The 26,407-nt window shown below is 44.3% G+C and overlaps 1 protein-coding gene across 3 annotated transcripts in view; it reads right to left on the minus strand.

The window, feature by feature from the left end:
* zfhx3 (zinc finger homeobox 3) overlaps positions 1-26,407 on the minus strand; it is a 305,456-nt gene that overhangs the window by 54,524 nt on the left and 224,525 nt on the right. For 2 of the 3 annotated variants that reach the window (XM_017700699.2, XM_037545321.1), the window contains exon 7: positions 13,780-14,011. In XM_017700699.2, coding sequence (XP_017556188.2) covers positions 13,780-14,011 — 232 coding nt within the window. Of the gene's footprint in view, positions 1-13,770; positions 14,012-26,407 lie in introns of all 3 variants that reach the window. The other variant, XM_037545320.1, reaches the window with a different exon arrangement.

Here is a 26,407-nt window from a genome sequence, read left to right on the forward strand (position 1 = left end):
CTCAATAGCTCCTCTTTATTCGCAAATAACCAGGCGATTCCATTCACTGCGCTGAATCCTTTTACACATGTACTGCGCCGTATGCAGTGCGCATGCAAGAGTTTGAGCATTGTGCTCATTGCATCGCCTCTCGCAGGCATTGTTTTCTTATTACATGAATTTTGAGCGATATGCAAGCATATGCAGCAGTGCACAGCGGATCTGCATGCAACCTGGAATGGATCTCATACACTTAGAGTGCACTCCTTTTGTAGTGGTGCTAATTTAAAGATGGCTCCAATGCGTAGATGAAAGAAAGCTGAAGCAGCTGGCCCACTCAAAAGCACGCGTTGGCTGTAGCCCGCCTGTTAGAAAGCAAGCACCATGTCGCACCTTTTCAGTTGATTACTGCGACACAGTTAGGACTTCAGTACAAACAAGAGACAGTGGCCCTCTGAGGATCCACTATTGCGCCAGAAGGGTCCTCGTGAAGGTGCTTCTGGAGAACTGTTTTTTTTTCTTCCTCCACTTCATCTTAAAGCCTCATAAAATCAGCCATGGAGTGCAGTCAGTTATCTCTCAATCAAAGTTATTACTAGTTCTAGTCCTACTCCCTTATGTCACATAAATGTGAGGCAAGCAGTTTTCGTTTTTCGAAGACTCAAACCCAGGATTTGCTCGACATCGAAAGGCAAGGAGGGTGCTTAACTTTCTGAGCAATCAAAACCCAATAATGTCCCATTAAAATACCGAAATGCTGAAATCAGATAGCATTTGGCGATAGTAAGTAAAAGCTTGGTAAGAGAAATGGATTTCAGTACATGAGAGAGACAGAGGGAGGGAGGGAGAGAGGAAAGATACTTTTCTGAAGGTGGGAAATGGAAGGCAGACAAAAGCACGAAAGAATTTGCCTTCTTTCATTCTTTTTTTTAATGGGGTGGAATAAGAAATGGACAGGAAGGGTAGGGGCTATATAGCAGTGGTGGAAAGGGGGCTTCTCTTTGGGCCTCCCCCTCCCCTGGGCTCTGCTGGAGCGTGGAGGTGAAGCGTGGAGACAGAGTGGAACGGACAGGAGCTGACTGCACGAAGAGGCCGAGAAAGGAAGAGCCCGGGCCAGGGGCACAAATTAATGCTATTGTGGCTCCATGCACAATGGGGCCTGCAAAGTGACTGCGGAAGACCCTTAAACAAAAGAGACATCGCTTGCTCTTTTCCCCCCTCCCAATTAGATTTTCTCACCCCGTTTTACATGACAAAAAATAAAAAAGAGCCAGTTTTTCCCTAATTCCACCCTGCTGTATTATGCACCCTTGACACAGGCGCCTCGGAAACTAAACAAGTGGCAGATTAGCAGTGGGCAGGGCCTGATTGACAACAACCTGCACACACAGTTTGGACACCTCTGCTGTAACTCCATTCTACCTCTGACATGCCACCCCTCCCCAGCCCACCTCCTCCTTTACGAGGGCCTGAGATATTCAACAAATACATGAGAAAGACACATTTTAAAAATTCTCAGGGCTTCACTCGTCTTTTGCTGGCTCTTGCGAAATGAGGAGTATTAATAATATCTAACGGAAAGGTACTAATCTCAGTGAAGAGGTGGTGAGACTGCTTCTTTATATTGTTCGGAATTTATGATTTTAAACAAAACTAATTTAAAATCTTGTAATATGATATAAAGGCCCACATTTATCAAGCATGTCAGATGTAGGGCTATGTACGATGGGTATATGACCACACAGACGCTGAGGGCCCTTACAGACATACAGTATGTACTCTCTGACAGGCAGGGTCTGACTTGTCTCATCCTCAGCTCCCCAGCGGTGGCTCATTAAGGTCGTACAGTGAAGTGACACTGGAACTCCATGCAAATCCGCCCCCCCCCGCACCTACTCCCTACTCCTACTGTTTTTTCGCCCTTTGGAGATGCTATTAGTGTCTGTTTGAATATTCAGATGACCAGTGACCAGAGATGAGACCAAAATCCCTTTATTCTGCTTTGGATCCTTTGCAGGCATCCATTTGCACCTCTTACATGGGGCCTGCAGTAGATAGAGCTTTAGAGAGAGCAAGAAAGAGATCTTTTATGGTTTGTTTGCCATAGAATTAAATGAGAATTATGAGATCTATGTATATGGAAATTATAAAACTGCTAAAAATTAGTCTTTTCAAGAGCCCAGTTCTCTTTTTTTAAATAGTGGTTGATGGTCCTTCTTCATGCATCACAATGGGGATAGCTCAAACTTTAAAACAAGTGCATAAAGTCCTTGGTCGAAGTGCAAGGGGAGAGAGAGTCTTTTTATAGCAGTACTTGCTCTAATGTAGCAGCACACAGCTGTAAAGTGGGGCCAGAATCGCGTGTCTTTTCCTCTTGACTGTACAGCGCAGCTGAATCGACTGGTTATGCAGGCCTCTCCTGTGCGCTTACCGAGCAGGTTAGCGTGAAAATCGACCTTTGCTTGCTTTCCAAACAGTGGATTATTCAACTTAATGCTTTCAATTGGTCAGGCTGGGTTTATCTGGAACCTTCCACCATGCTTGCCGTCTTCTCCCCCACCCCTTTCTCTCCCAGTGTCTTTAAAAGTTCATTTTCAATTTTCAGGCAATGAATGCAGTACGTAGTCAATATGCAACATGTGAGACAAAAAGAACAGCAAGTTCAGGCCCAGCTTGGATTGTGCACTTTCTCTCTGTCTTGAAGTTTTTCATGCTAAAATATGACTCCAATCCCTGCCCCTTGTGGGTAATAAGTGCCACAGAGAGACCTGCGTTTGACACAATTGAGAACAGCATCCTCTCCCTCCTTCTGAAGAAGTCTCCTTCCTTCAGAATGGCTCCTTTGTCAAAATCGGCTGCTCGCTGGCAAACGGGACCATAAACAGACACTATGGTGAGCAATTGCCAATACACATAATACAACATGTGCGAAAACAGGTCTAATCCATCTGATGAGAGCTGGCGCCTTTGATGTAGTACTTCAGCTATAATGAGCAGAGAATCGTATCGCGCACCGTTTAATATTCCTGCCTGGATACAACGTGCGCCTCTTGGATAAATATGCAACAGTCACTACTTTGCCGAGACTATGCTTTAAAGCACATCAATCAGCCGTGCTGGGCCATATCACTCAGCCCCATCTAAACAGGCTGAGGGGAGAATGTGTCTGCGTGCAGCTAATAAAAAAGCAGTGACACGGAGGCAAAGCCTGGGCAGACAAAAGAGACAGTGTGAAGGCTCGGGCTGTCCACCCGAATAGGAGAGACGTCATAAATCTGGCCCCGGTCAAACAGCAGGAATGTCCCGGTTTGTCAAAAACAAACAGCAGCTTGTCTTTGACCGTCACTGGCCAGAGGAACCCCCACATCTGGTTAAACAGAGCTTGCCCTCTGTCAGGAAGCTCAGTCTGGACAAACAGAGCTGGCCTCCACACTGCCCCCACAGGCCACTGAGATGTAGTGCAGCAACCTCAAGCATACTGCTGCAGCCCAGTGGCCTAACTAGTATGCAAGAAAAAACACATTGAATGATTAAAAACAATAGTCCAATTTGCATGTTTACTCACTATTGCTATGTCTCAGCCAAGCTGGTGATTTGATGTAGGCTAATGGTTGAAGTATATTATTGTTATAATATCATCATAGCTTTCCATGCCAAATTGTGTAAAGACTGATAGAAAGGATCCAATAAGGACATTAGGGGCCTAGTTGTCCCCCATATTAAAGACCCCAGTGCAACAGTCCTGCATGCACTGCTGGCCCGGGTCAAACAGCTGGTAGATACTCCACTGTTGTGTCCACACCTTGCCGTGTGGCTAATCGATCTGTGGCACAGCTGGAGGGCCACAGGTGAAGCTGAGTAAAGTGAGAGAACCTCTGTACGCAGCTGTAAGGCTCAACTAGCATACTTCTCCTGCACACACAAGGAGAGAACAACACGATGGCGTCCGCATATGGGACCCCTACATTCACCCCCTTTCATGGAGCCCTAAGAGAATACACTAATGTCACATTGATCAGAAGCCAACCGTCCTCTCTGCATCCCTCCATCTCTGCCTCTTTCTTTGCGCCTCTGTCTCTCCTCTGGGCTGTGTGTGAATAAGCAAGTGCGGGATGAATCAATGGCAGACGAGCAGGTCCACAGGTAAAGGTTAGGAGGGTTGACTATTGAATTATTCCTGCTCTCCTCATCAGGGCCATCTGCCTGGTTGCCTCTAATTGACAGAGTAGAGGGACAGGCTGGGTTTCTTCAGTGTTTGTGTGCCCAAGTGTGTGTGTGTGTGTGTGTGTGTGTGTGTGTGTGTGCGCGCCAGGGCTCATCTTGCACACTGAAGCTGCAAAATGACAGGCAGCCTCTCTCAATGCCAGTCAGTCAAATCAGTGCGCGGGCTATAATGAAAGGCGTAGCTCGCCTTTCAGAGTGGGTTTGTTTCATGTGCCAGCATTTGAATGGAGCCTTCAGAGTGTGAGTGAGGGGGCAGGCAGGCGTGTGTGCTGCAGGAGAGAGGGCATTCTTTACTCAAGTTCAACGCGGCTGTCAAAGCTGCTGCGCACACGCTCAACTCATCCAGAGCAGAGATCATGGCCTTTGATCTCCTCTCTTTCTCTCTGCAGGGAAAGAGCCCATCTTATTAGAAAAAAAAGACCAAAAATCAAAACTTTGCCTCCGATCGAAGTTGGGAAAAAAATTTTGCATCGCTCTCTCCCTCAATCTGGGTTTTGCCTATGGTCAAATGGAGCTGCCTTGATTCTGAAAGCTAGAGAAAGAGGCTTGTCTCGCCTTCAGAGGCAACATAGCATCAAACGTAGCGTTCTGAGAGTGCTTGGGAATTTGCTGCCTCTTGTAGCCAGAATACATCCACAAACATCTAATCAATAGCAAATCTATCAGGATGTGTACTGTACACACAGTGAGATCATAATGCAGTACTTTGGGAGGCTCTAAGGCAGCTGTGGAAAGTGCTACTCCTCACTTATGTAAGAAGAAGCAGGGCAGTTCATGCAGGTCAGTGGGAACATGGGGCAAGAGATGGTCAGCCAGGTCATGCTCACTACTCTTTAGAAACATAGGCCTAAAGCAGGGATGCACAAACATTTTGGCCCTCTTTTGTTTCTTAGTAAAAATTTCAACAAAAAAACTTTCCATTTTTAAAGATATTTTAGTATCAAAACATGACTATATAAAAAGTGGTCTTTTTCTCTCCTGTACCTGTTATTGCTCACATGTTTAAACAGCACCAGCAACTCATTGCTTGGAAAACCCTGTAACTCAGTTCTTAGGAAATCCAACCAATGCCCTGCTATCCTTTTTGTCATCTAGTTTTTTTAATGAAGTTTCTTCAAAAGCATAAACAAAGAACAAAATAAATTAACACAATCACAATGCATCCTGAATTTCAGCTTTGATTTTGGACAAGATTTTTCATCTCAGGGCACTACAAAATAATGAACCTACCTCATTTACTGATACACTTCATGAAAATAAGACTGGTCACTGACATGTCCAGCATCTTTTCATATAGCCTGCACGCTCTTGCTGAGTTGCATTCAGCTTGGCAGCGATGACTGACAGCTCTTGTCCTGTGTGGCTCTAAACTCCTGCTGGACATAGGAGCTGGGGGGAAGAGGTGGGGGGGAGGGGGTAGTGTGAGGCTGGAGACTGCCACCTGAAACCCTGGCGCCCCACTCCCGCTCTGAAATTCCTCACCACAGCCTCCCACACCCCGGAATAGAACTCATTAGCACGTTTGGTAAGTACAAATGAGATGACTACCTCCTGATGGCCTGTCTATCTTTTGGATCAGCTTTCAAGAAGAGTGTCTCATAATGATGGGAGGTGGACTGAAGAGGAAGAAGGGATGGTGGAAACTAATATTATAATTCACGTTCCCCCTGGTCTGCCAGGGCTGCACACCTCACCAGGGCTTGAAATGAAGGGCCTGTGAAAAAGGCTTGATGACAGAGGAGGCCTCTCTCAACCACATGCATGATGATCAATCGAGTGTGCGAACACCCACATGTGTGTTAATTATATGCGCACGCCTCACACATGTAGTTTATACCCTCAGTGTTATTCCTGAAGCAAAACAGTGATGGTAAACTTTCTGAATGTTCACACCTGGGCCTCTTTGTTCACTCCATCAAAACACACACACACACAGACACACACACACACACCTTCCTGTGAAGCCCTCCACATGACCCTGGCCCTTTTCACCTTCTTGCTGGGTTAGCCGGTGGTCAAAGGCATCTAGGACTGGTCCATAAAAAAGAATTAAGAAATCTGGTCACAAACCACTCCGATTCACAGACAATCCAGGAATAGCAGCCGGCCTTCTCGCTCCATTTGCAGCAGCAGGATGAGCCAGCAGAGGAATTTAAACAGCGGCCTGTCCATAAACCAAAAGGCAAAGAAAAGACTTCCTTGTGTGCGGTTAGACGAGATGGCTGTATGCGGCCATGCCTTAACATGCGCTGAGTGGAAAATCTATAAAGCCATTGCTCGGGCTTTTTAATAAAATGCCTAGTTTCTTTTTAATATCTTTCAAAATGAAAGGTAATGTATTTATGAAATTCGTGCCACGTTCCGTGGACTGCAAACAATTTCCTTTGCTTGGCTGTGCACTTCGGACAGAGATTAAGGGAAGGCTGGCTGACAGGAGCCAGCCTAGGGCCCCAGGGCCCTCTCCTGCCTCTGATGTCCCCCCATCTCAACATGTTGCATGCCAATTCCAGAGTTTATTAAAAAGAAGCTTTGGTACTTTTTGAGGCTGCTGTTGCCATGCCTCTTCCTAGGCCTAACCCGGCATGGGCAGCTGGAGCAGACAACGTGGAGCAAACGGGCCAGTGGGCAGCAGCTATAATATCCTGTTTCTGGACAGCTTACTCTGCATTTTAACAAGCGTGTAAAGATGAGAGGACATTCCAGGAAAGTCTTGTCTACATGCCCCAAAGGGGACTGGATGCTAACCTGGACTGGCTGATCCCACCTTTACTACGGACTCCCAACCACTAGTATTTACTGCACGTGTTTGCCTAAGCTATATGTTTACTGCAAACATACCACTGCTGTCAGCAGAAATCCTCATATCTCCAAAAATGTAAACTTTACAGGAGAAGGAAAAAAACCTTGGTTTTGAAGGGAAGTTAATTGAACTAGATTTTTCTCCAAGCATCTTTGGCGCATATCTGGTGGTTTACGATGAAATCTTGGCACATTGTAAAGGGCAGTTGACATTTTCAAATTCTGTAAAAAAGTACAAAATGACAAAAATGGAGTTATGAGGTTACAACAACAGCGATATGGCTTTGACAAGCACACGAGTACACAACCAGAGCACTGGCCGTCTTTCTGCTCGGGCATGACACGTTCCATTCCAGCCCAAAAAAGAAGTCTGATGGTTGTTTAAAACTACTCCCTTTTCCCTGTGTTGACACATCCTGTCTTCTGTCCAAGCACTTGGTCAGACTCCAGAAACGAGCACACATCCTTTATTTGCTGTAGCTGTGCTATATACCTTTCCCTGAGCATGAAAAATCCATTTCCAGTATTTTGGCTTAAGCTAAATTATCGAGAAATGCAAGGAAATACAATGTGGATGGGAAGATCTGTATACACTTAAGTCTGGGTGCATTTTTAAAATAAGTGACCTAGGAAGCACACCCCTTTTAACAGAAGAAGTGCCTGGCTAGAAACTGGATTCTGCCTAAATGTATCCATCCACGGCATCCTTTGGCTCATTTCTTGTCCTGAAGGACTATGATGTGCCTGTTAAGTGACCACTGACAACATACAATATGGCAGTGTTCCTGAGTTATGAACCAACAGACACAGACCACCCTGTGGTGTCTAGACCTAAAGAAAGTGGGCATAGACAGCAAAGCAGGTTCAGTGCTGGACCCACAGAAAGGCATTTCCTTTAGGTCACAGCTCAGTGATCAAGAGTCTGAAACAGTTTTACAAAAGTAGCAAACCCAGACTAGCAGAGCATGAGGTCACCACTCTTCCACTGAAAAAACTCCCATTCCCACCTAACACCTTCTTTTTGTCTTCTCTTCTGCACCTCATTCTAGAACTTTAAAAAATAACCTGAATCTATTAACACTTGTGATGTGAGAGACCCCAATGTGTCAACCAGCTGTATGCCCTGGTGAACGTCACTCATGGAAGAGCTCCTGTCATCTGGTGCTAGAGTGTCACTAACGACCAAAATCACACACACCCACGCAGAGAGTTGTGTGTTTTGGTCTGCGTCCGCTGTGGGAATCTCTCACACATTTCCTTCGTCTCACTGACCGATGAAGGGGTTAAGAAAGATGGACAGGGTCCAAGCTAGAGGGCAGCACGCTTAAGCAGCACATTTTCTGAGTGGAGGAATGAATTAGAGACAATGGCTGCCTTTTATCCTCGCATGACTCTAATTAACACAGGAGATTCATCTCTGCCACCCCAGCACTCTGTGGGCAATGGAGAAGGGCAAAGACACATGGCATCCAAACTCCACCCACACTGCCTGCTCTTTGGCCCCAGAAGTCCCCACACTTCTGTATCTGTGTCTTTGCTCTTTTCCTTTGCAAGTTTGCACATACTGTGCCATTTCAGACTACATGCACCTAGCTTGAGTTCTCATTAATGACTGTTATATTAATCAGAGAAGGGACTTGGTTATTATTGGGAGCCAAAAAAATAACAAAGCAAGGCAGAAAATATGGATCAAACTGAAAACAAAGCAATCAATATTTCCACAATCGATTGTTTTCATCAGCAGCATCTGCTATGACACACTTTCTCTGAATTAGAGGTATGGATCTTTTTTAAAAAATGATCCTCATTGGTGGTGCTAACAAATGACCAGAAAATGGGATCTGACAGTTGTGGAGGCCGTTCAGAAAGAGCCACGCTAGCCCTCCCTGAGGGGTGGCTGGTCAGCCTTAATGCAGGGCTTTTACAGCGCTGTAGCTGATGGTTAATGTGCATTAATGTGTGCTGCCGGGATTCTCAACTCCTTCCGTACTAATTGTTTTGTAAAGAATGCCAAGGCTGAGAGGTGCCACTGCACACCCAGGTTTCTAGGTGTCAGTTCACAAAGCTCTGAATGCATTCGTTTTCAGAGACTGGAGGGAGTAGAGAGGCTATTCAAAAAAGGAAAGGAGGGGTAATAATGGCTTAGTAGCCAGGGCCCAAAACATACCTCCATCCACCTCTCTGCTAAGGTACCGTCATATCCTGAGGTTACATGGCGCAGTGTTGTTTGAAGTTCAGGGAGAGGCTAGCATCGAGAAGTGGCCAAGCACCTAACACCAACCAAACTGCGCATGCTGCCCAGCAGCAGCCAGGGGAGTTCCTGCCTAGTTGACCCAGAAATCTAGGGCCAGCTTTGTTTTAACAAGCAGGGAAACCTTCTACCACTTTAGTGACTGCCCCTAAACCACAAGAAAGAGTGCAGTGCCTCAGAAGAGCTAGCGAGGAGGAAATTAAATGTTACACCAGGAGGGAATGGTTCAGCTCCAAAAGAGGGGAGGGGGGCAGTGGTAGTTAAGGGGGTGGGGGTCACAGACTAAGGTTGGAGACCAGACCTTATGCAGTGCAATGGTAGTTTTGGGGGGGGGGGGAAGAGAACAGGCTAAGAGTTGGAAGGCGATGGCAGACGGATAGTGAGGAATTTGCAGCGTTTTTGCACTGGACACTGAAGAGTTATGTTCATTATCAGCATAATTCGATCAAGATGCTTGAACTAGGGAAGCGGGGGGATTGAGGCGAGCAAAAAAAGGCAGACTTTCTTTATTGCACACTTTATTTTGTTTAACAGACCTCTAAAATGCATATATATATATATATATATATATATATATATATATATATATATATATATATATATATATATATATGTATGTGTGTGTGTGTGTGTGTGTGTGTGTGTGTGTGTGTGTGTGTAAGCAGAGGGGGAAGGTAAAAAAAAAAAAAAAAAGGTGAGCTTGAGCCAGGTTGAGGGGAGTAAAACACTCTCCCTGTGCTCTTTAAAGGGACACAGCTGGCTGCAGAAGAGTAGCAGGCCCAGGCCCAGGCTGTTCCTGGCACTGAGCGAGCAAGCAAGAGAGGGAGAACTGGCCTGTATGGCGGGAGCCTGAGCCTGATCCTGCCTCTGTAGGGCAATCAATCAGGCCTTCAGCGCTCGCACTGCAGCCGGCCCGGCTTGGTAAACAGCGCGTCACAGGCTATTAACAGAGCAGTTCCTCTGGAAGGGCCCTGACTGACTGCTACTCCCCATGACCGTGACGTCAGTTAGCAGGTATCAACTCACTTGCTCCCTCTCTCTCTTTCTCTCTCTATCACTGTCTTTCTCTTTCATGTGTGCACAAAACAATAGCTGATAATAAGACCTACCAGGCCTCCCTTTGAGCGGCTTCAGTTCGATTTGCACTCACCTTGTCCTTCATCAGAATTTCCCAATCAACACAAGCCTAGCCGTAAGTCTTAATCACCTATATATTCTTGACAGAAAAGTACAGAAATTCAATAATACTGGAGTCTGGAAAGAGGGGTCATAATTAAAGACATCAAAAGCTTACAAGGCTACAGAACAAGCCAGCCATCATCAAAGCATGTGGGCATTTCTCGTGCACCCCCAGCCCACCCCCTCAACCTCCCAAAAAAATCTCATTTCACTAATGCAAGAACAATTATGGCATTGCAACAAAAATGTGTGCCATTTAAATGCTTGCACATTTCACACGCAAAAGTCCTTGGCTTTGGTGCAACTTTAAGAAAAGATGGCAGAAGGAAGATGTCAGCATGTGTGTGTATATACGTGTGTGTTTGCATGTGTGTTTGTGCAGTTCTGCCCACACAACCCCACTGCAGGAGCCATTACCTAACCTCCAGCCAGCCTCACAAACAAGGGAATCCATTAACGCACATCAAAGGTTAGCTGAGAAAATATATAAATAAATACATCAACCAAAAAACACGAGAGAGGAGAGGAGAAGAGAGGGAGAGAAGAGAAAGAGTGAGTGAAAAAAAAAATTAGACTTGTTTGTGAACCCTCCCCTCCCCACCACCTCCACACCTCCCTCCCTAGCAACACACACACACACACACACACATTCACTAAAATCCCCAACCCCCCACACCCTTTTAACCTAAGTGGGCCTTCCTCTTGCCTTTGCATGTTCACTTGTCCACTGTACTGTAGTCATTAACATATTTGGAGTGCAGCGAGCAGAAAGCTTAATTGTCCTTAATTGCTCGGCTAAATATGTTCTCTAATGATTTGCCTCAGATCTGTGACTGCCTTTTGCGCAATTTCCCGGCCGCTGGCTTCATTATCCGTGCCTCCTCGGAACAAAGCGTCTTCAGAGGCTGACTCGTTTTTTTTTTCTTCTCCCCCCTTTCCTTCTGTCTCTCTTGCGCAGCACAGAGGGCGGCTGTGCGCAGGCTGGGCCGCCTGACTGGCGGAAGAGGAGGGGAGGCAGGACGCACAACAGAGCCCCTTTGTCAGAGAGCAGGAGTCAAAGTGATTAGAAAACCAAATCTGCGCCCAGACAGAGTGTTAATTGACCACAGCTCCATCTCCTTAATCGGTGACTAAGGCGGGGACCCCCACTCTCAAAACCTGCGCCTTTTGTTTTTTGGCCAGAATGGTGCCTGCCAACATACGCCTGGTCCTGAAGTATCCTTGCTTCGCATATGTTGGTCTTTACCCAGCTTTATCACACCTGATCCAAATAATCAGCTAATTAACAAGCCCTTCACTTCAATTGGGAGCGCCAGGAAAAGTGAGTGTTCGAGGACCTGGGTTAAGAACAACTAGGTTTAATAAGCATGCGGTTCCTCCACCCCCTCCACCCCCTCCACCCCCTCTTCAGGACATCCTCCCAGCTGATCAGTGATCTATAAACTAAACTGCCCCACTCCTCTCCCATCCCTTTCATGTCAAAGACGCAGCCCAGAAGCGGATGGCTGGCTGCTGGAACTCTTTGAATATCAGCGCACGATATTATGAAAAAAAAGTCACTGAGAAACTTTCAGCTCTCTGAAAGTGGTTAATGTGCTCTGAGCATAAAGAGAAGCTGAATGAAGAGTCGCAGCTCTTGTTAAGGATATTGGGCATTTTTTTTTTAACAGGGTTCAAAGCCTATTGAGTGAATGTGCTGGGAGCATGAAGATGCTTTTACCTCAGTGCTAGCCTGCATGTTGCCTCATTTGGGAGACCAGGCTTTAGGAAATGAAGACATGTGTGCTATGGCAATGTCTTTCAGTATTTTGACAGTGCATCTCAGGATGTACATTAGGTGTCAACATCCCAAAAAATCAGGTCTTATCTACTGCTTAGGACAGAGAGCTCCACAACAGGACTGCAAGAACAAATCGACTAACTCTACAATGTTGATTATTTAGAAATAATGTGGCCTTTATTGTTACTTAAAAAGTACTTCTGCTCTGTGTTCATGTGTGTTCATGATGTTCATGATTCTGGCAGATTGCAGTAGACTACAGGTAAAGATATGGTTGCTATTTTTTTCTTTTACCTCAAAAAAATTCGAGAACCTTAAAAAAGAGATCACACAGCACACAGGCAAACTTTAAATGATAGCAAAAGGAGAAGAACTAAAGAAGGCGGTACAGAGAAATGAACTATTTAATCAAACAATAACCGATTGACGGTAATTGATCACAGAAATAAACAGCTGTAACTGATGCCAATACAAAACTCTGTCCTACCATATATATTTCTAACTGAGCAGAGCAGTGAGGTTGAGAAGATACTTTCAAAAAATAAACATGCCAAAAAGGATTCTCTGTACTGCTTTTGGTTCCATAAAGGGCCTTTCTTTAAAGAACCTTTTCTTTTGCAAATGAGATATCAGCGTATAAGTCTTATTAAAAGTTAAAAGTTTTCAAGTAATGTAAAGTTTCTATGCTAAAGTTGTTTGCTGTGTAGTTACACATTAATAACATATGCAACAACACTGTAACTACTGATGATTTAGGCAATGTTGCAGATGAATTACAGAAGTACAGCCTATGTAAATACACATGTGTATAAACTTCAGTTTTGCCTCATGTAATTACACAAGTGTATCTTCCACACAAGAACTTTTGTGTAGTGTAATGTTAAGATGATACCTTAAAATAAGTGGGCAGTTCCTATGTAGCTGTTATAAAGGTACTGTATAATAAAGGAGTGGTAATATAGACGCTGGTTTGAGGGTAATACAATGGAACACATTTAATTAATGTTATTAAAGTAACATGTTAAGATGAGGGGACGTCTGCTGTTCTCTCTCATTACAGACTGGTTTAAAGCTGAAACTGGTTACAGTATCACAGCACTGGCAACAGAAATGCCAGCTAAATGTTAGTAAAGCTGGCAGATACAGTGTAAGTAATGTCTTAATGTTCTTAAGTTATTAAAAAATTCTGAAAACAACTGCTGATCCAGCCTGATTACAAATGATTTCCTTTTCACTCTCATGTAATTACACAAGAGTATTAACATAAATGTAATTACATGAGAGTGAATAGGCCTTTACAACTATTAAGTTACACTTGTGTAAATACATGAGGCAAACCTGAAGTTGTTAAACATGTGGTGTACTTCTGTAACCCATCTGCAACAGTGACTAAGTAATTATTAGTTACAAATTAGTTATTAATGTGTAACTACACAGTTATTAGAGACACTTAATATAAAGTAGAACCAATTTTCTTTTTAGAATCACATCGAAGCCAAGAACCATCTAGGAACCTTTATTTTTTCAGAGTGTGTGTATGTGTGTATTTATGAATTACCTGACTTACCAGTGTCGCTGGTTGGACACTTGCGAATGGTGAAGATGGTGCTCAAGTCTTCCTCTTCCTCAGGCAGGCCCTTCTGCAGACGTTGCAGCTTGCGCAAGCTCTCGCTGCGCTGGTGCTTCATGGAGCGCACGTGCTGGATCAGGTTCAGCTTGGCCTTGGTAGAGTAGTTACACAGCATGCAGTGATAGTAGCATGCCTCACCTTCTACTGCACTCTCGTGCTGCTGCAAGTGCTGTGGGGAGAGCAAGAGCGACAGCGAGAGAGAGCGAGAGAGAGAGAGAGAGAGAGAGAGAGAGAGAGAGAGAGAGAGAGAGAGAGAGAAAGAGATGTTAGCACTAAGCTGTCAACTGATGCTGCCTCCTCACTTTCAATCATGCTGCTTGCAAATGAACAAATCAATTACAAATCAGGATCTTGTTGTTTAACACAAAACTTCACTTCTTCTTTGAACCAGGCATTGTGTGAGGGGGAGGGTGTGTGGCTCTCGGCCAAGCTCCTCCCACAAATTTGTTCATAGAAACTGTTGCGAGGTTGAACAAGCTTTAGAGAATGTTGGCAAAACTCCCATTTAACCCAACATGGCGCTATAGTGATGATTGTTTAGAGGCTCTGCATGAGCTTGAATTTCCAGTCTTATCATATTAACCCAACGTGGCCCAGTAGCGATGGTCCAAAAAACCCTGAAAACAAAACGAAACAAACAAAAAAAAAAATACTGCAGAGCAATGTGTCCCATTCATGAGCTCAGTAAAACAATTTGATTCACTTTAGTCTATAGAACAGGAGCTTTTTTTGTGTCTTGAAAAGTATTCAAAGTACTAAACTGTCTCTTTTCACTGGGAGTGGGACTCTCAAGGGTCCATCTCAGTACCTCTAGTCAGGGAACATAACTGAACCATAATCCACTGAAATGATATGTTCTAAGCTGTACTCACTCCACACACTCCGTCTCACCTCCAGGCTTTTATTCTACTGTTCTGTTTCAAAACATTTGGTTATGAAAAGGTTCAAATACGAACTTTTCACCTGGAAAAACGTATTTAAGGTTCGCAATCGGACCTTAAAACCACTGCTGTACCTTTAAGTTGTACCAAAATCCATTGCAATTATACTTTTCAAGCTGTACTGACTCCACACACCCCGTCTTGACGTTACACTTTCATTTTATTGTTTTAATATTAAACATTAGGTTATAAAAATGCACAAACATGTAAATTCATGACTGCACTTCATCAACTGCTGTACTCTGAGTACATGTACTTTGTTTGAACCTTGATGGATAAAAATTTTTACCTTTTTTCTTACAATATAGGTTGTACCACAAATTAAATGAAAGATAACATTCTTTACATATCAAATAAATGAAACAACAGCATTTAGAAAATACGTTATTAATGGAAAAGAGTAGATAAAATGACAGAAAAAGCCACCATTTGTCCTTAAATGGGTTAAAATGTTACTTTCCCAAGCTTGATCATGTAGTAACTGAAATCTGTCCTTATACCATAACATTTCGCATGCATGTACAATAAGAGTTCTGACACTAATATCGCTGAGTCTAAGCTTTCTGCCAACATTACTGCAGAAGTTGTTTACTAAGGAACATTGTGGGCTGAGACTGCATAGGTCAACTGCCCATATAAACTGCGGGGGGTGGACAGGGGTGGACACCAGAAGTTTCTTTCCAGAGGGTGAGCAGGAGAATGGAGACACTGAGGAAAGGAAGCATTGATCTCCTTCACTCAAGAGAAGCCCTCTCGTCTCTGAAAAGGAAACTCCAAACATCTGCCCGTTTCACGCATGGGATGCTAAATATTGATCTTCAGTGAGTCAAACCCTCCCTCAGACAGAGCGCGAGAGAGTTAGAGAGAGAGAGAGATACAAAACCACACTCTGAAAGCATCCAGAACATTCCTCAACAGGGGAAAAGATCCTTGGGGGGCATGTCCGACAATCCGCAAAGCCGCAACGAGCCCTGACCACATCACACACCCTATAGTGACACAACACACTTCCACACGCTGATCATTGAGCAAACCGGGCTCGATCAATGAGACGAGGCAAACGCCGGATAGTCCGGCTTTACCGCTACATGCGCCTGACCACTACCTCATCAGCATCTCTGCATGTTGCCTGAAGGCTCCTTGCTCATGCATACCATTATCGCTCTTTCATACAGGCCTGCCATGGGTGTTTCATACGCCACTTGACGGCCTATCGATGAATTTCTGTGGCTGCAAATCAATGCCAATCACAGGTAATTCTCTCTCTTCTCTTAATCTTTACAGCCATCGTCTCTCTGGTGAGATTTAATGCTCGCAGAGCGAAATAGATGAAGAGCAACAGACATTTCTCCACAGCTGGGAAATCAGGATCCAATCATATACCCAATGCCAAAAAATAACACTCGCAGCCGGTCATTAATGTTTCATTACGGTCTGCCAGCCGAACTATTAAAAAATGAAATGTCCTTGTAATGGGAGGATGCATATTCCATGTCATCTTTTAAAAAAGAGTGAGAAAGTATTTCAGAGGGTCTTTGAGAGCCCCGCTCCTAAGTAAACAGAAATGGGCCATGACAGCCAGAGCAATTACTGCTTGCATTTGTTTTTTTTTATGCGGTTTTACTATAGATTTGTTGATGGAATGAAGGAATGAAGGAGAATCAGGCGACAATGTAAGACATATTTTGCTGCTTTTCGTTGAGAAAAACACAGCCCTTTTCTTAGCAGAGAGAAGCTCTTAATCCCCTGTGCTGACCACCCCCAAACCTTGACAAAGGTCAGGGAAAACAAACTGATTCATTAAGGCGAGGCCAAGCCCACTCTGTCCAGCAGCGGAGATAGGAGGTGCACTTTTTTTCCATGCCAGCTTTGGAAAAAAGCTCCAGAAACATTAGATTTTTAACCCAATTAATGACACATCACATGCTGACAGCAGAGAGTGCAGGGGGAAAATATTACGTTCCTTAAAATGCTCTCACCCCTCCTCTGGTAATATTTAATTTTCGAGGTAATATCCTAATGTTGCTCTAAGGGTTCTTTTTTCTGGGCAATTGTGTTCCACTGGCCTGGGTATCGTGTGTCTCAATTTTACACCTCAGCTGTACATTAGAGCCATGGCTTTCAGGAATGGGCTTTTGCTTTTTCTGTGTGCCCCACAGCTTCGTGTAATGGAGTTATTAGGTGATTGTAAAAGGCTTTGCCTCTCTCCTTGCATGCTCTCTCCTTCTCTTCTTCTCCCTCCTTCCTGTTGGATGCAGAGGACTGAGGTCATTGAGTAGGTGCTGCTGGACGTTTGGGCTTCAGTTTCTACCCCTCTCCCTCCTTCACAACACAAGCTCAAGCGGCGAGTCGCACGGCAGATTTACTCGCATAAAACACCAAATCGATCCTAGGAAACGGCACACTGGTTTTAGTCAGAACAGATGTCCCGAGCACAAGCAGGGGGAAAAAAAAGGATGAAAGGATCAATGATTCTTAACTGCATGCAAGTAGTCAACAACAAAATTCTGCTTCAGCACAGAGAGGGAAAGCAAAAATACACAAACCGAAACGAAACCGGACGATAAGTAAACTAAACTTCAAAGCCTGCTTGAGGAGGTTGGAGAAAAGCTACGGGTTTTATAGCTCCTATAAAAAGGGCAGGATTTACTAAGGGGTGAACTTGAGCTGGCCTGGCCCAGAGAAGAGCCATATATCACTACAACCATGAGCAGGCTGCAGACAGGGCCCAGCCTGGCTCAAACTACCTATATAGAGATGCTGTGCCAATGACCTGGAGCTGATGCTACATGTGCTGTCAGTGAGCAAATCACTACAGTGTTTTGGATGGGAATGACTGAGAAGGATTCAGAAGAATTTTGCCATTAGTACCATTATTTATGAGTAGAACCCATAAAACCCTTGGCTATTTCAAAAATTTTATGTTCTCAAATAATTAATCATGGGATTCCTTAATGTTGTTAGTGCTGTTAATATATAAATAACATGATGGAAATCTGGAGAATTGTTTTAGTGTGTCACAAACTACCTTTCTGAACAAGAAAAGGCATAAACAGGAATTTAAGTCACACACATCAGTTGCATTTTATCACTACTCTGGTTGAAGAAATCAATAATAAAAAAAGCTTAGTGATGCAAAATGTGCTTTGATGGAGCTTATGCTTTCGCACAGTGCATCAAATAAAGAAAGCCTCATGCTTCTTTAACACAGCAATAGAAAACACTAACACACAGTAAGCCCTAATTCAATACACTGACACATTTCATTGTCACTAACGTTTAAAAGTACATTATAACTCTTCTGCTAGCATAGTTTAAATCAGTCAAAGGGGCCAGCGCCAAATTCTCAAAGTGGATTGTAGGCGAGATGCTCAGGTAAACCAGGTCCCATGGCAAAAACCCCCTAAGAAATAACCAAAAATAGGCCACAAATGTAAAATATAGGGCCAAAAAATACCCTATAAATAGTCTGACACATTTTAATTGTGTATCTTAAATAAAGCTATTTATTTGTTTACCTTCATAAAGTTTAAATAAGCCCAAATATCAAATCCAGGGGGCAAAACTGATAAAAATGAATCCATACAGCACAAACACACCAGGGCGAGGCAATTCAAGTATAAGTCCACATAAGGGAATCCAGCTTGACACTAGAGGCCTTAATGGGGTTCATTAGACACGTCCCATGAGTGGGGAGGCTCCCTTCTTTCAGTTTCCATACACACATACAAGCACACATTTCACACAGCATTTCATCTAAAGCTATCCACATGAGGGACCCCTGGAGATGCTATCTCCTCTTAATCTCCTACCCAACCCTAAACACAGACACACACACCCACACACACACACACACACTCACACACACACACACACACACACACCCACCCTTAGGCCTGGATGTGAAACACAACAATGCATGAGAGAGATGGGCTGTGTGTGTGCTGTGTCTGTTTCATATGATCCTCAAATGAAGCTCAGTGCAGATAAATCACCTCCAACTGGAGCTCAGGAATTCAGCAGCTTAATGAAAAAGTCATGTTTGGAGAGTATGTGTGTCTGTCAGGGGGGTTGGTGGTTGACCAGCGTGCTGCTGATGAGTGTCCCCTCCATCAAGGGCCCCTGAACAGCAGCATCCAGACGCCTATAGCCAATTGGGCCTCAACTACACACACATATATATACTACACACACACACACACACACACATATACATATATATATATATATATATGAACCATATGTACCGTTACATATGATATTGTATCATTAATTTATGAACTACATGTACCTTACTGCTGTATTTAAGTGCTGCTTACAAAGTATTTCCAGATATTTTTGTTTCACTTTACATTTCACCTTACTTTCTGCAAGACTTTGCAGATTTGTATTTGTAATTGTAGCTTAGGAACTGTAACTATACCTGGGCACAATAACAAGCACAAAAATGTTGGATTGTTAGAATATCTCACTATCATTCTACCTTTGATGCTGCACATTGAAAAGCAGGTAGTTTTGTCCTTTAATCTGGGTAAAAATATCAATAGAGAATTCATACTTTTACTTGAGTAACATTTCAGTCCAGTACTGGAATTGTGTTCCTCACTGCACAGTACATACACCGCGCCTGCAATCCCAAAGTGAGCGCACATGCACACTAGAGGGGGATGAATCAACGTCCCGCAATGGTGTAGGTGAGGAGAGGTGTGGGCGCCACCTCATCCACTCCGCTGCAACTCAACCCTGACCCTCGGGCATGGCTCCACACACATTATCCGCAGGTATCACTTTCCACACCTACCTGCTCCTGTGCACAGATCTGCATTAGCATCCACTTTAATGGGCTGTAAAAATGCACCTTTCACACCGGGCAGTGCTTGAGCTGCCAGAGAGCGTACCGAATACAGAGTGGAGGCACGTAGCAGGAACAGCTAAATGAGCAAACGCCCAGGCGCTTGTGCCCATGTGTGTGAACACACAATGTGCAGCACACAAGCGTTTTTGGTCCTACCCCAATATCCACTATTAAATCTGGCAGTGCTGTTAATACACAATTAATGCATGAAAACAGATGACTATCCAGTGGCTAAATAGCTATCAATTTCTCCCAGAGCTGGCCAATTCCCACTGAGGGGGAGCCAGAGAGTGTCTGGATGTGTATTGCTTTGTAATTATCCTGATGATTCTCGGCACTAAGTGGTGAAGCCCGGTGCTTTCCACTCATACACATGGGCGCCCTCACACACAGAACCTAACAGTGAGAGAGGAATGACAAGAGCCCTGGAACGGCGGCCAGAAAAAGCCAAAACTTGAGCAGGCATAGCTTCCAGCCCACAACTCACTAGCAATCACTAGCCTTAAGCCTCTTGCAAAAACCAGGGCCATATTTCCTCTGATATCATGGTGCCTGTAGGTTGGTGGTGTCTAAAGTGCAAAATGGCAGTCTGGTTCAGGCCCAACGCATCATTTTGATGGATAACGTCAAGTGTAGCACCTTTGTTACAAAGGCCCTGGTGATGTCATGGCTGAAATTATAGCCAATGAGGTCACTGCTTTGCATCCTGAAAAGAGACAAAAGGATTCGCCTAATGGGCAGAAAATGTGTGGCTGGAGAGTGTGGATGGAACTGAAGCCTAGTCTCATATCTCATCATATGTGTGTGTGTGTGTGTGTCCTTTTTTGTTCAGAGTTTGAGTACAGGGTGTGTACATTTCCCCCTCCAGGGTGGGTAAAGGAGTTGGGAATGTGGGTTAGCCGCTAGCAGCGAAAGAATGAGTTTACATCTTGGCCTCTCTTTTACCCCTTATCTGGCTTTCTCTTTTTTTGTTTTCTTTCTCTCTCCCTCCAAGCAGCAGCAGTGGTAGGACCAGAAGCCGCGACCGCAGAAGCCGCGCTGGATGCCAAGTGCCGCGGCTGGTTCAAATTAGCCACTGCGAGCGGCGACATGCCCAGACGCAGCGCTGTGGCTGGAGAAACGGCGTGTACCCGCCCCCTAGCTGCCTAAAAAGCGCTTCTAGTCTCCCCTTCCCTCACTAAGCCCCATGCTTTTCCGGGACAACTCGCATCTTGCTGCTCATAGCTCAGATTAGTAAAATACTTACATGAATTTTCCTCTTCGCTCAAGTGTAAATGATCAGCAAAGACATGATTAGTGTGCAAAGTTTGCTACGTTAGTTTTGCACTGGAGCTATAAGTAATGCTAAAAAGTAATGATATGTTATCCATAAAAATGGACAGAAGTATGTTGCACAGTAAAAACAGCCTTAAATCTTCTTATTTTTTCCTAATTTTATTCCCAATTTAGACATATCCAATTCCAGCCACTGATTAGGGCTCCACCAGTCACTCAATACCACCAGCTAGGCGGGGAAAGGCTAGCTCAGGCTTCTTCTAAGACCTGTGAAGTGAGCCACCGCAAGCTTTCAAACTGCCGCTAATGCAACGTCATTGGACAGCTGTACGTGATAGGATGAAAGCGCCAATCGCCACTATCTGTTCCATGAGCTAACAGATACCTGCACTGGCTAGCACCACACTGAGTGATGGGGAAAGACGGGGGGCCAATCCTACCCATCCAGAGTGAGGCCAATTGTGCCTTCTTGGACTCCTGAAAACAGTCTTAACTCTTAAAGCCAGAAATTTGTCTGAGCTTTTGTTTATTTTTATTGGTAGCAACGTGGCATACAGTTTCAAAAACTACATTAGCAAGTCTATTTCAGATTACTTAACACAGTGTGTTTTGAGCAAAGGGTGTGATCATTTAGGCACGACGCAAGCTAAAGGAGTATGAAAAATGTATATGCCTTGTTCAGATTACATGTTTCGTTTATGTTGAAGGAAGTGGAAGGAAGTTAAGTATTAAGCACATCCTCTACAGAGAACACACTTCTGCACATTTTAATACACAACTATTGTTTATTTGCTGAATTTAAAATACAAAAATGAAACATAAAATGTTGCCTGTGTAAAAATTGTGACATTTTGTATTTTATGTCTTATTTTTTTCCAGTATGTTAAATTCCTTAAATTAACCCTTAGAGGATGTGTTAAAAATGAACATGTAATTTGACTGAGAGTATTTAAACTTTTGAGTATGACTGTAAGCCTCCACTAGTTGTTAGCTACTTTAGGCTATAATGAGAAACTAAAGAGATAAACATCAGAACATGTTCTTGGCTGATCCAACCACATTTGGTGTGAGGAGAAAATTTTTCACTTAAGTTTAAGTAAGTTGAGAGAAAGTGTAAATGATCTTTAACCTGTGAGGCCAACTGATGGGCCTGCAAGGCAGGACCACCAACGTCCATAAACACAGGCATAAGAAGCAGAGTGGAAGAGAGAGATGAAGAAAGAAAGATGTACAGAGACTCCAAAGACAATCCTCCAGCCCCGGTTACAGCCTATACCACTCCACCTCACTTTAGCACTAAATAAAGCAATAATTATTGAATTCCTTTGGAATAAATAAGCTGCTAGAAAGTAAACAATAGGAACATAATTGCAGAGAGAAGGCAATCAATGTCGGCAGTCATTTGGCCCTTGTTGATTATGTACGCAGTCGTTTGTGTACGTTTCTTTGGGAGGTGAAGTAACAGCGTCTGCGGCAATAGGGAGGATGTAGTGACAAGAAGGTAAATAATACCTTCTTACATACTCCACAGCAAAACAAGGGCCAAGTAATCCCTCCTCCGATAATGCCCCCACACTCTCAAACAACAGCCCTCGATCAGCTGATCAATGCGTCCACATAATTCATGTGGCAAGCCGGTTTGGGCGAGGGAGAGCAAGTAAGAGAGGGAGAGACTGAGCAAGCGAGCAAGGTGGAGATCAATGCCAAGTGTGTTTTGTAACAAAGTAGCGCCTATGCCCTCCACAGTTTTAGTTGGGCCCTCTCAGCTCCCTCCCTTGTGTACACCCCCCACTCATTAGGCATATTTGACTAAGCATGGCCATACATGCATAATGCTAGGCACTAATCGCAGCCAGATAAACACATTTCCCCCCTTTTAATGAGCTGGGCCTCTGCTCACAGTGTACGGCAAATGACTCTGAAAAAAGGCAGGAAATGATGTCAAGCCCAGGACAAGTGAAAAAAAAAAAAAGAAAGAAGGAGAGGAGGGAAGGAAAACATATTAATCGCTAGACGTCGCCCTCCACTCTGAGCAGCTAATTAACAGTTTAGCCTCCTGGTGGTTTTATGAATGCGGGCCCTGTGGTGCCAGAGCCCCGTAGTACAATACTCCTGCCTGCAGGAGGCGACAGCTGTGTGGAGCTATGGGGGCATGGCAGGCAGCTGTTCCAACCGTCCCCCAGACATCTGCAGCTGTCCTGTGCCATCTGGAAGTTTAAGGGGGCAGTTCAGAACCTGCTCCAGTCCTCCTGCCTGCCTCTAGAAGCAAACCCTTCCATTTTGGGTCATAATTATTGGGATGGGGCAGTGGAGGAATGCATGGTGAGCAGACAGGAGACAGATGCGATCAATGCAGAGACGTTTGGATGCCCCTGGAGCATTTAATGATGTCTTATCTTGGTCTGAGTAAAAGCTGGGCATTAGGGAGCCGCCTTGTAGAAAGGGCCTATTTCAAGGCCAGTGGTGAAGCCAGTGGTAACTCTTGCTGGTTTAGTAAGAACTCAGCAGTGTTGTGGCATCAGCTAAACAAAGCATTACGTTACATCTAAGGTAGGAAGCTTAGCGTAGAATATCATGGAACATAGCATAATTTACAACTATATATTTATACCAAGTGGAGAAACTTTGGTTAAAGATCTTAACAAAGGCAGAAAAGACTGTCCTCATTTGGCTTTGAGGCCAAACTCAGGGTCACATGACTATTTTTTTTCCCCTGCAAACAGAGGCCAGGGAGGAAAAACACCTGCATCACTCCTATAAACAGGTTCTAAATAAAGTCAAAGCGATTTGACCAAGTTGGGTATTTCAGAAACCTCATATGTTCGCTACTTTCCATTTAGCATTTGCCAGTGTGACAACTGCAACGCGGCCCTGTGGGACAGTATGGCGAACCCCAGCTTGCATAGCTGAAGGGGGCTGGGAATGCCACGGGGAGAGGGGACGAGTGGGAGCGAAGAGCATGCTGCAGCTAGGAGGGGGGCTTCCAAGACAAACTGCACTTGTGATGATTAATATGGCTGAGGAAAATTAAATTCAGCAAGGGAACATTACCAAAAATGTCATTAGTCTCTGACAATAAACATCCCACTCTCCCCCTGCCCTCCTCACGGGAGCCACTTTTGTGACGGAACAGATGACATCTGCTCCAGAAGACTCGGGCCCATGGCCCCCAGGCCTGCACCCACAGACTGCTGAGTCAGCAAAGCAGCATCACAGAAGCTGAGATATGGACCGGGATGTCTGCAGCCTAGGTAGAGAGTTAGTGCCTTTAGAGAGATCCCACACCCTGAGCTTGCATGTTCTGCATCTAGAATTGCCTTTATAGATATGTCCCCAACCTAAAATATGTATACATTTCTGGGCAGCATTATATACATTTTCACATGAGAAAATGTTACCAGAACAGATCGGGATGGCTATGCATTTGAATGCAAAGACTGTGCAATGATTATCCTCAGAGAAACATTCAAATGAATGCATGAAGGTGGCATAAGGTTGTTTCACATGCTCTGCCAGGCCCCTATATAACAAGGATGAAGAGTCCTCACAACACTGGCTCCTTGGACGTGTATTATCTAGCTTTCACCTCTGGCGCCCCCCCGTTTGCCTGCTTAAATATTTCATTAGCACATAATTGGTTGCTGCTTCAGGCTAGGCAAAAAGGAGGGTGAGAAAGTAATGTTGTTGGGATTTTCTTTCCTCCTTGTTCTTCTTTTCTATATAAAATTCACAAAGCCAAGGCTGAAGTTGGCAATGCTCCGTGTTTGAACCGGTCTCAGATGAGGAAGCATTCGAGCTTCCAGGCTCGGCCCCCCTCTCCTCTTCTCCCTCTCCTCCACCTCCACCCAGCCTGGCTTAACGAGAGACCAGGAGCACAGGGTTGTGTGCCAGCGTAAATATTTAAGCTGAGTTTAAAGGGCCCAGGCTTTTATTAGCTCTGCCGTGCCAACAAAAGAGCAACAAGGCTCTTCGAGTGTTCCACTTCTTAACATGCAAATCAGCACGTGGGGGCGTGGCGGGGGTGGACACACCGTGGGCAAATGAGCACATTTGCATGTCCGCACGCTGTACGCATAGGGGTTTTGGAGGATGTCAGTGTTCAAAGTGACTTTAGACTCCTACCTGACTGTGGCCCTCTTCAGTGTCCTATCGCTATACACATGTGTCTTAACTCAACAGCTTTTGAAGCACCTACTGCAGAGCGTAGGTGCTCTGACTGGTCCTCTTCACACAAGCCCTGATTCAAATCCGGGCCATAAATGATGCAGGGAATATCTGCTGAAATATTATTTATCTATTTATTCATAAAACAAAACATCTGTCCTGAAAAACTAAGAATCTAATAGAGTGCCACAAGACAAAAGCACTGATATGAATTAAGTACATTTTTATTTGGTCTAAATTTGAATAATACATTCTGCTCTAATAACAATAAACAGTTTAGCACAGTGTAATATCAGAGGAACCCAGATTTGTGGCTTGGAGGGAGAGTGGATTCAGTATTTGGAAGGGAAAAAAAAGCCTTGCCCTGAAGGCTTGCCTGTTTTGCCCTTCAGCAAGACATAAATTTGAAATGAACTCTTTTCAAGCTCTGGCCTCTAACCTATGCCCAGCAGAGCAAGTGCACTTGCGTTAAAAAAGTAAAGGGTTCTGGGCAAGGCTCACCTCTCCAACCCATAACGACACACCCTTCCTACGTAACCACCCAGACCACATGGGGCTCACAAGTGCACGGTGCTTTAAAGGGGGTCACTCAGCTGGGCCGACTCATTAGCCGCAAAGAAACTTAAAAAAAAAAAAAAAAAAACGCTTTTCAATAAATAAAAAAAAAAACCTGAAACAAAGTGCTCATTGATCAGATGGATCGATAGCAGATCAATAACCTAAAGCCTCATCATTCCAAGCGCAGCATAATTACAGCTGAGCTATGGTTGTCATCACAAAAAATCAAACATGGGGCGGGCTAATTGGAGGCAGTTCCATTACTTTAGTCATGCAGTATAAAAAAAGAGAAAAGAGAAAATATGCTTTCCAGGGCCCTCTGAAAGAACTCCGCTAGCCTGGCACAAGAGCTTCCTAAAATAACCCACTTGCGCCATTACTCGCCATGTCATCATGGAGGTCACAGCGCTCGCTGCCCATTTGGGGACATTTAATACCGGGCAAGGCAACCTCGGACGCCACGGTTAAGCTTTGTATCCCTTTTAATGTAAATTGCGCACGTAGCTTATAAGATCGCATTAAGCCACTTTTTATAAGGACAACTTGTGATTTTAATTTATTAATGTTTTGGAAGGGTGCCATTCCTAAGCGATTCGCAGTGGGATGACCTCCCCGGGTAAAGTATCGACAGGATTAAAAGAAAAGAAAAAAAAAGCAGGGAGAAAAAGCAGCAGAAGAGTCTGACATAAGCCACAGCAGAACAGCATCAAACAGTCTGAGCCATGCTTTCATCACATCAGCTCATAATCAGCCACAGTCTAACTTCCTGTAG

The sequence above is a fragment of the Pygocentrus nattereri genome, chromosome 15 (genome assembly GCF_015220715.1).
Source record: "Pygocentrus nattereri isolate fPygNat1 chromosome 15, fPygNat1.pri, whole genome shotgun sequence".
Taxonomy (NCBI): Eukaryota; Metazoa; Chordata; class Actinopteri; order Characiformes; family Serrasalmidae; genus Pygocentrus; species Pygocentrus nattereri.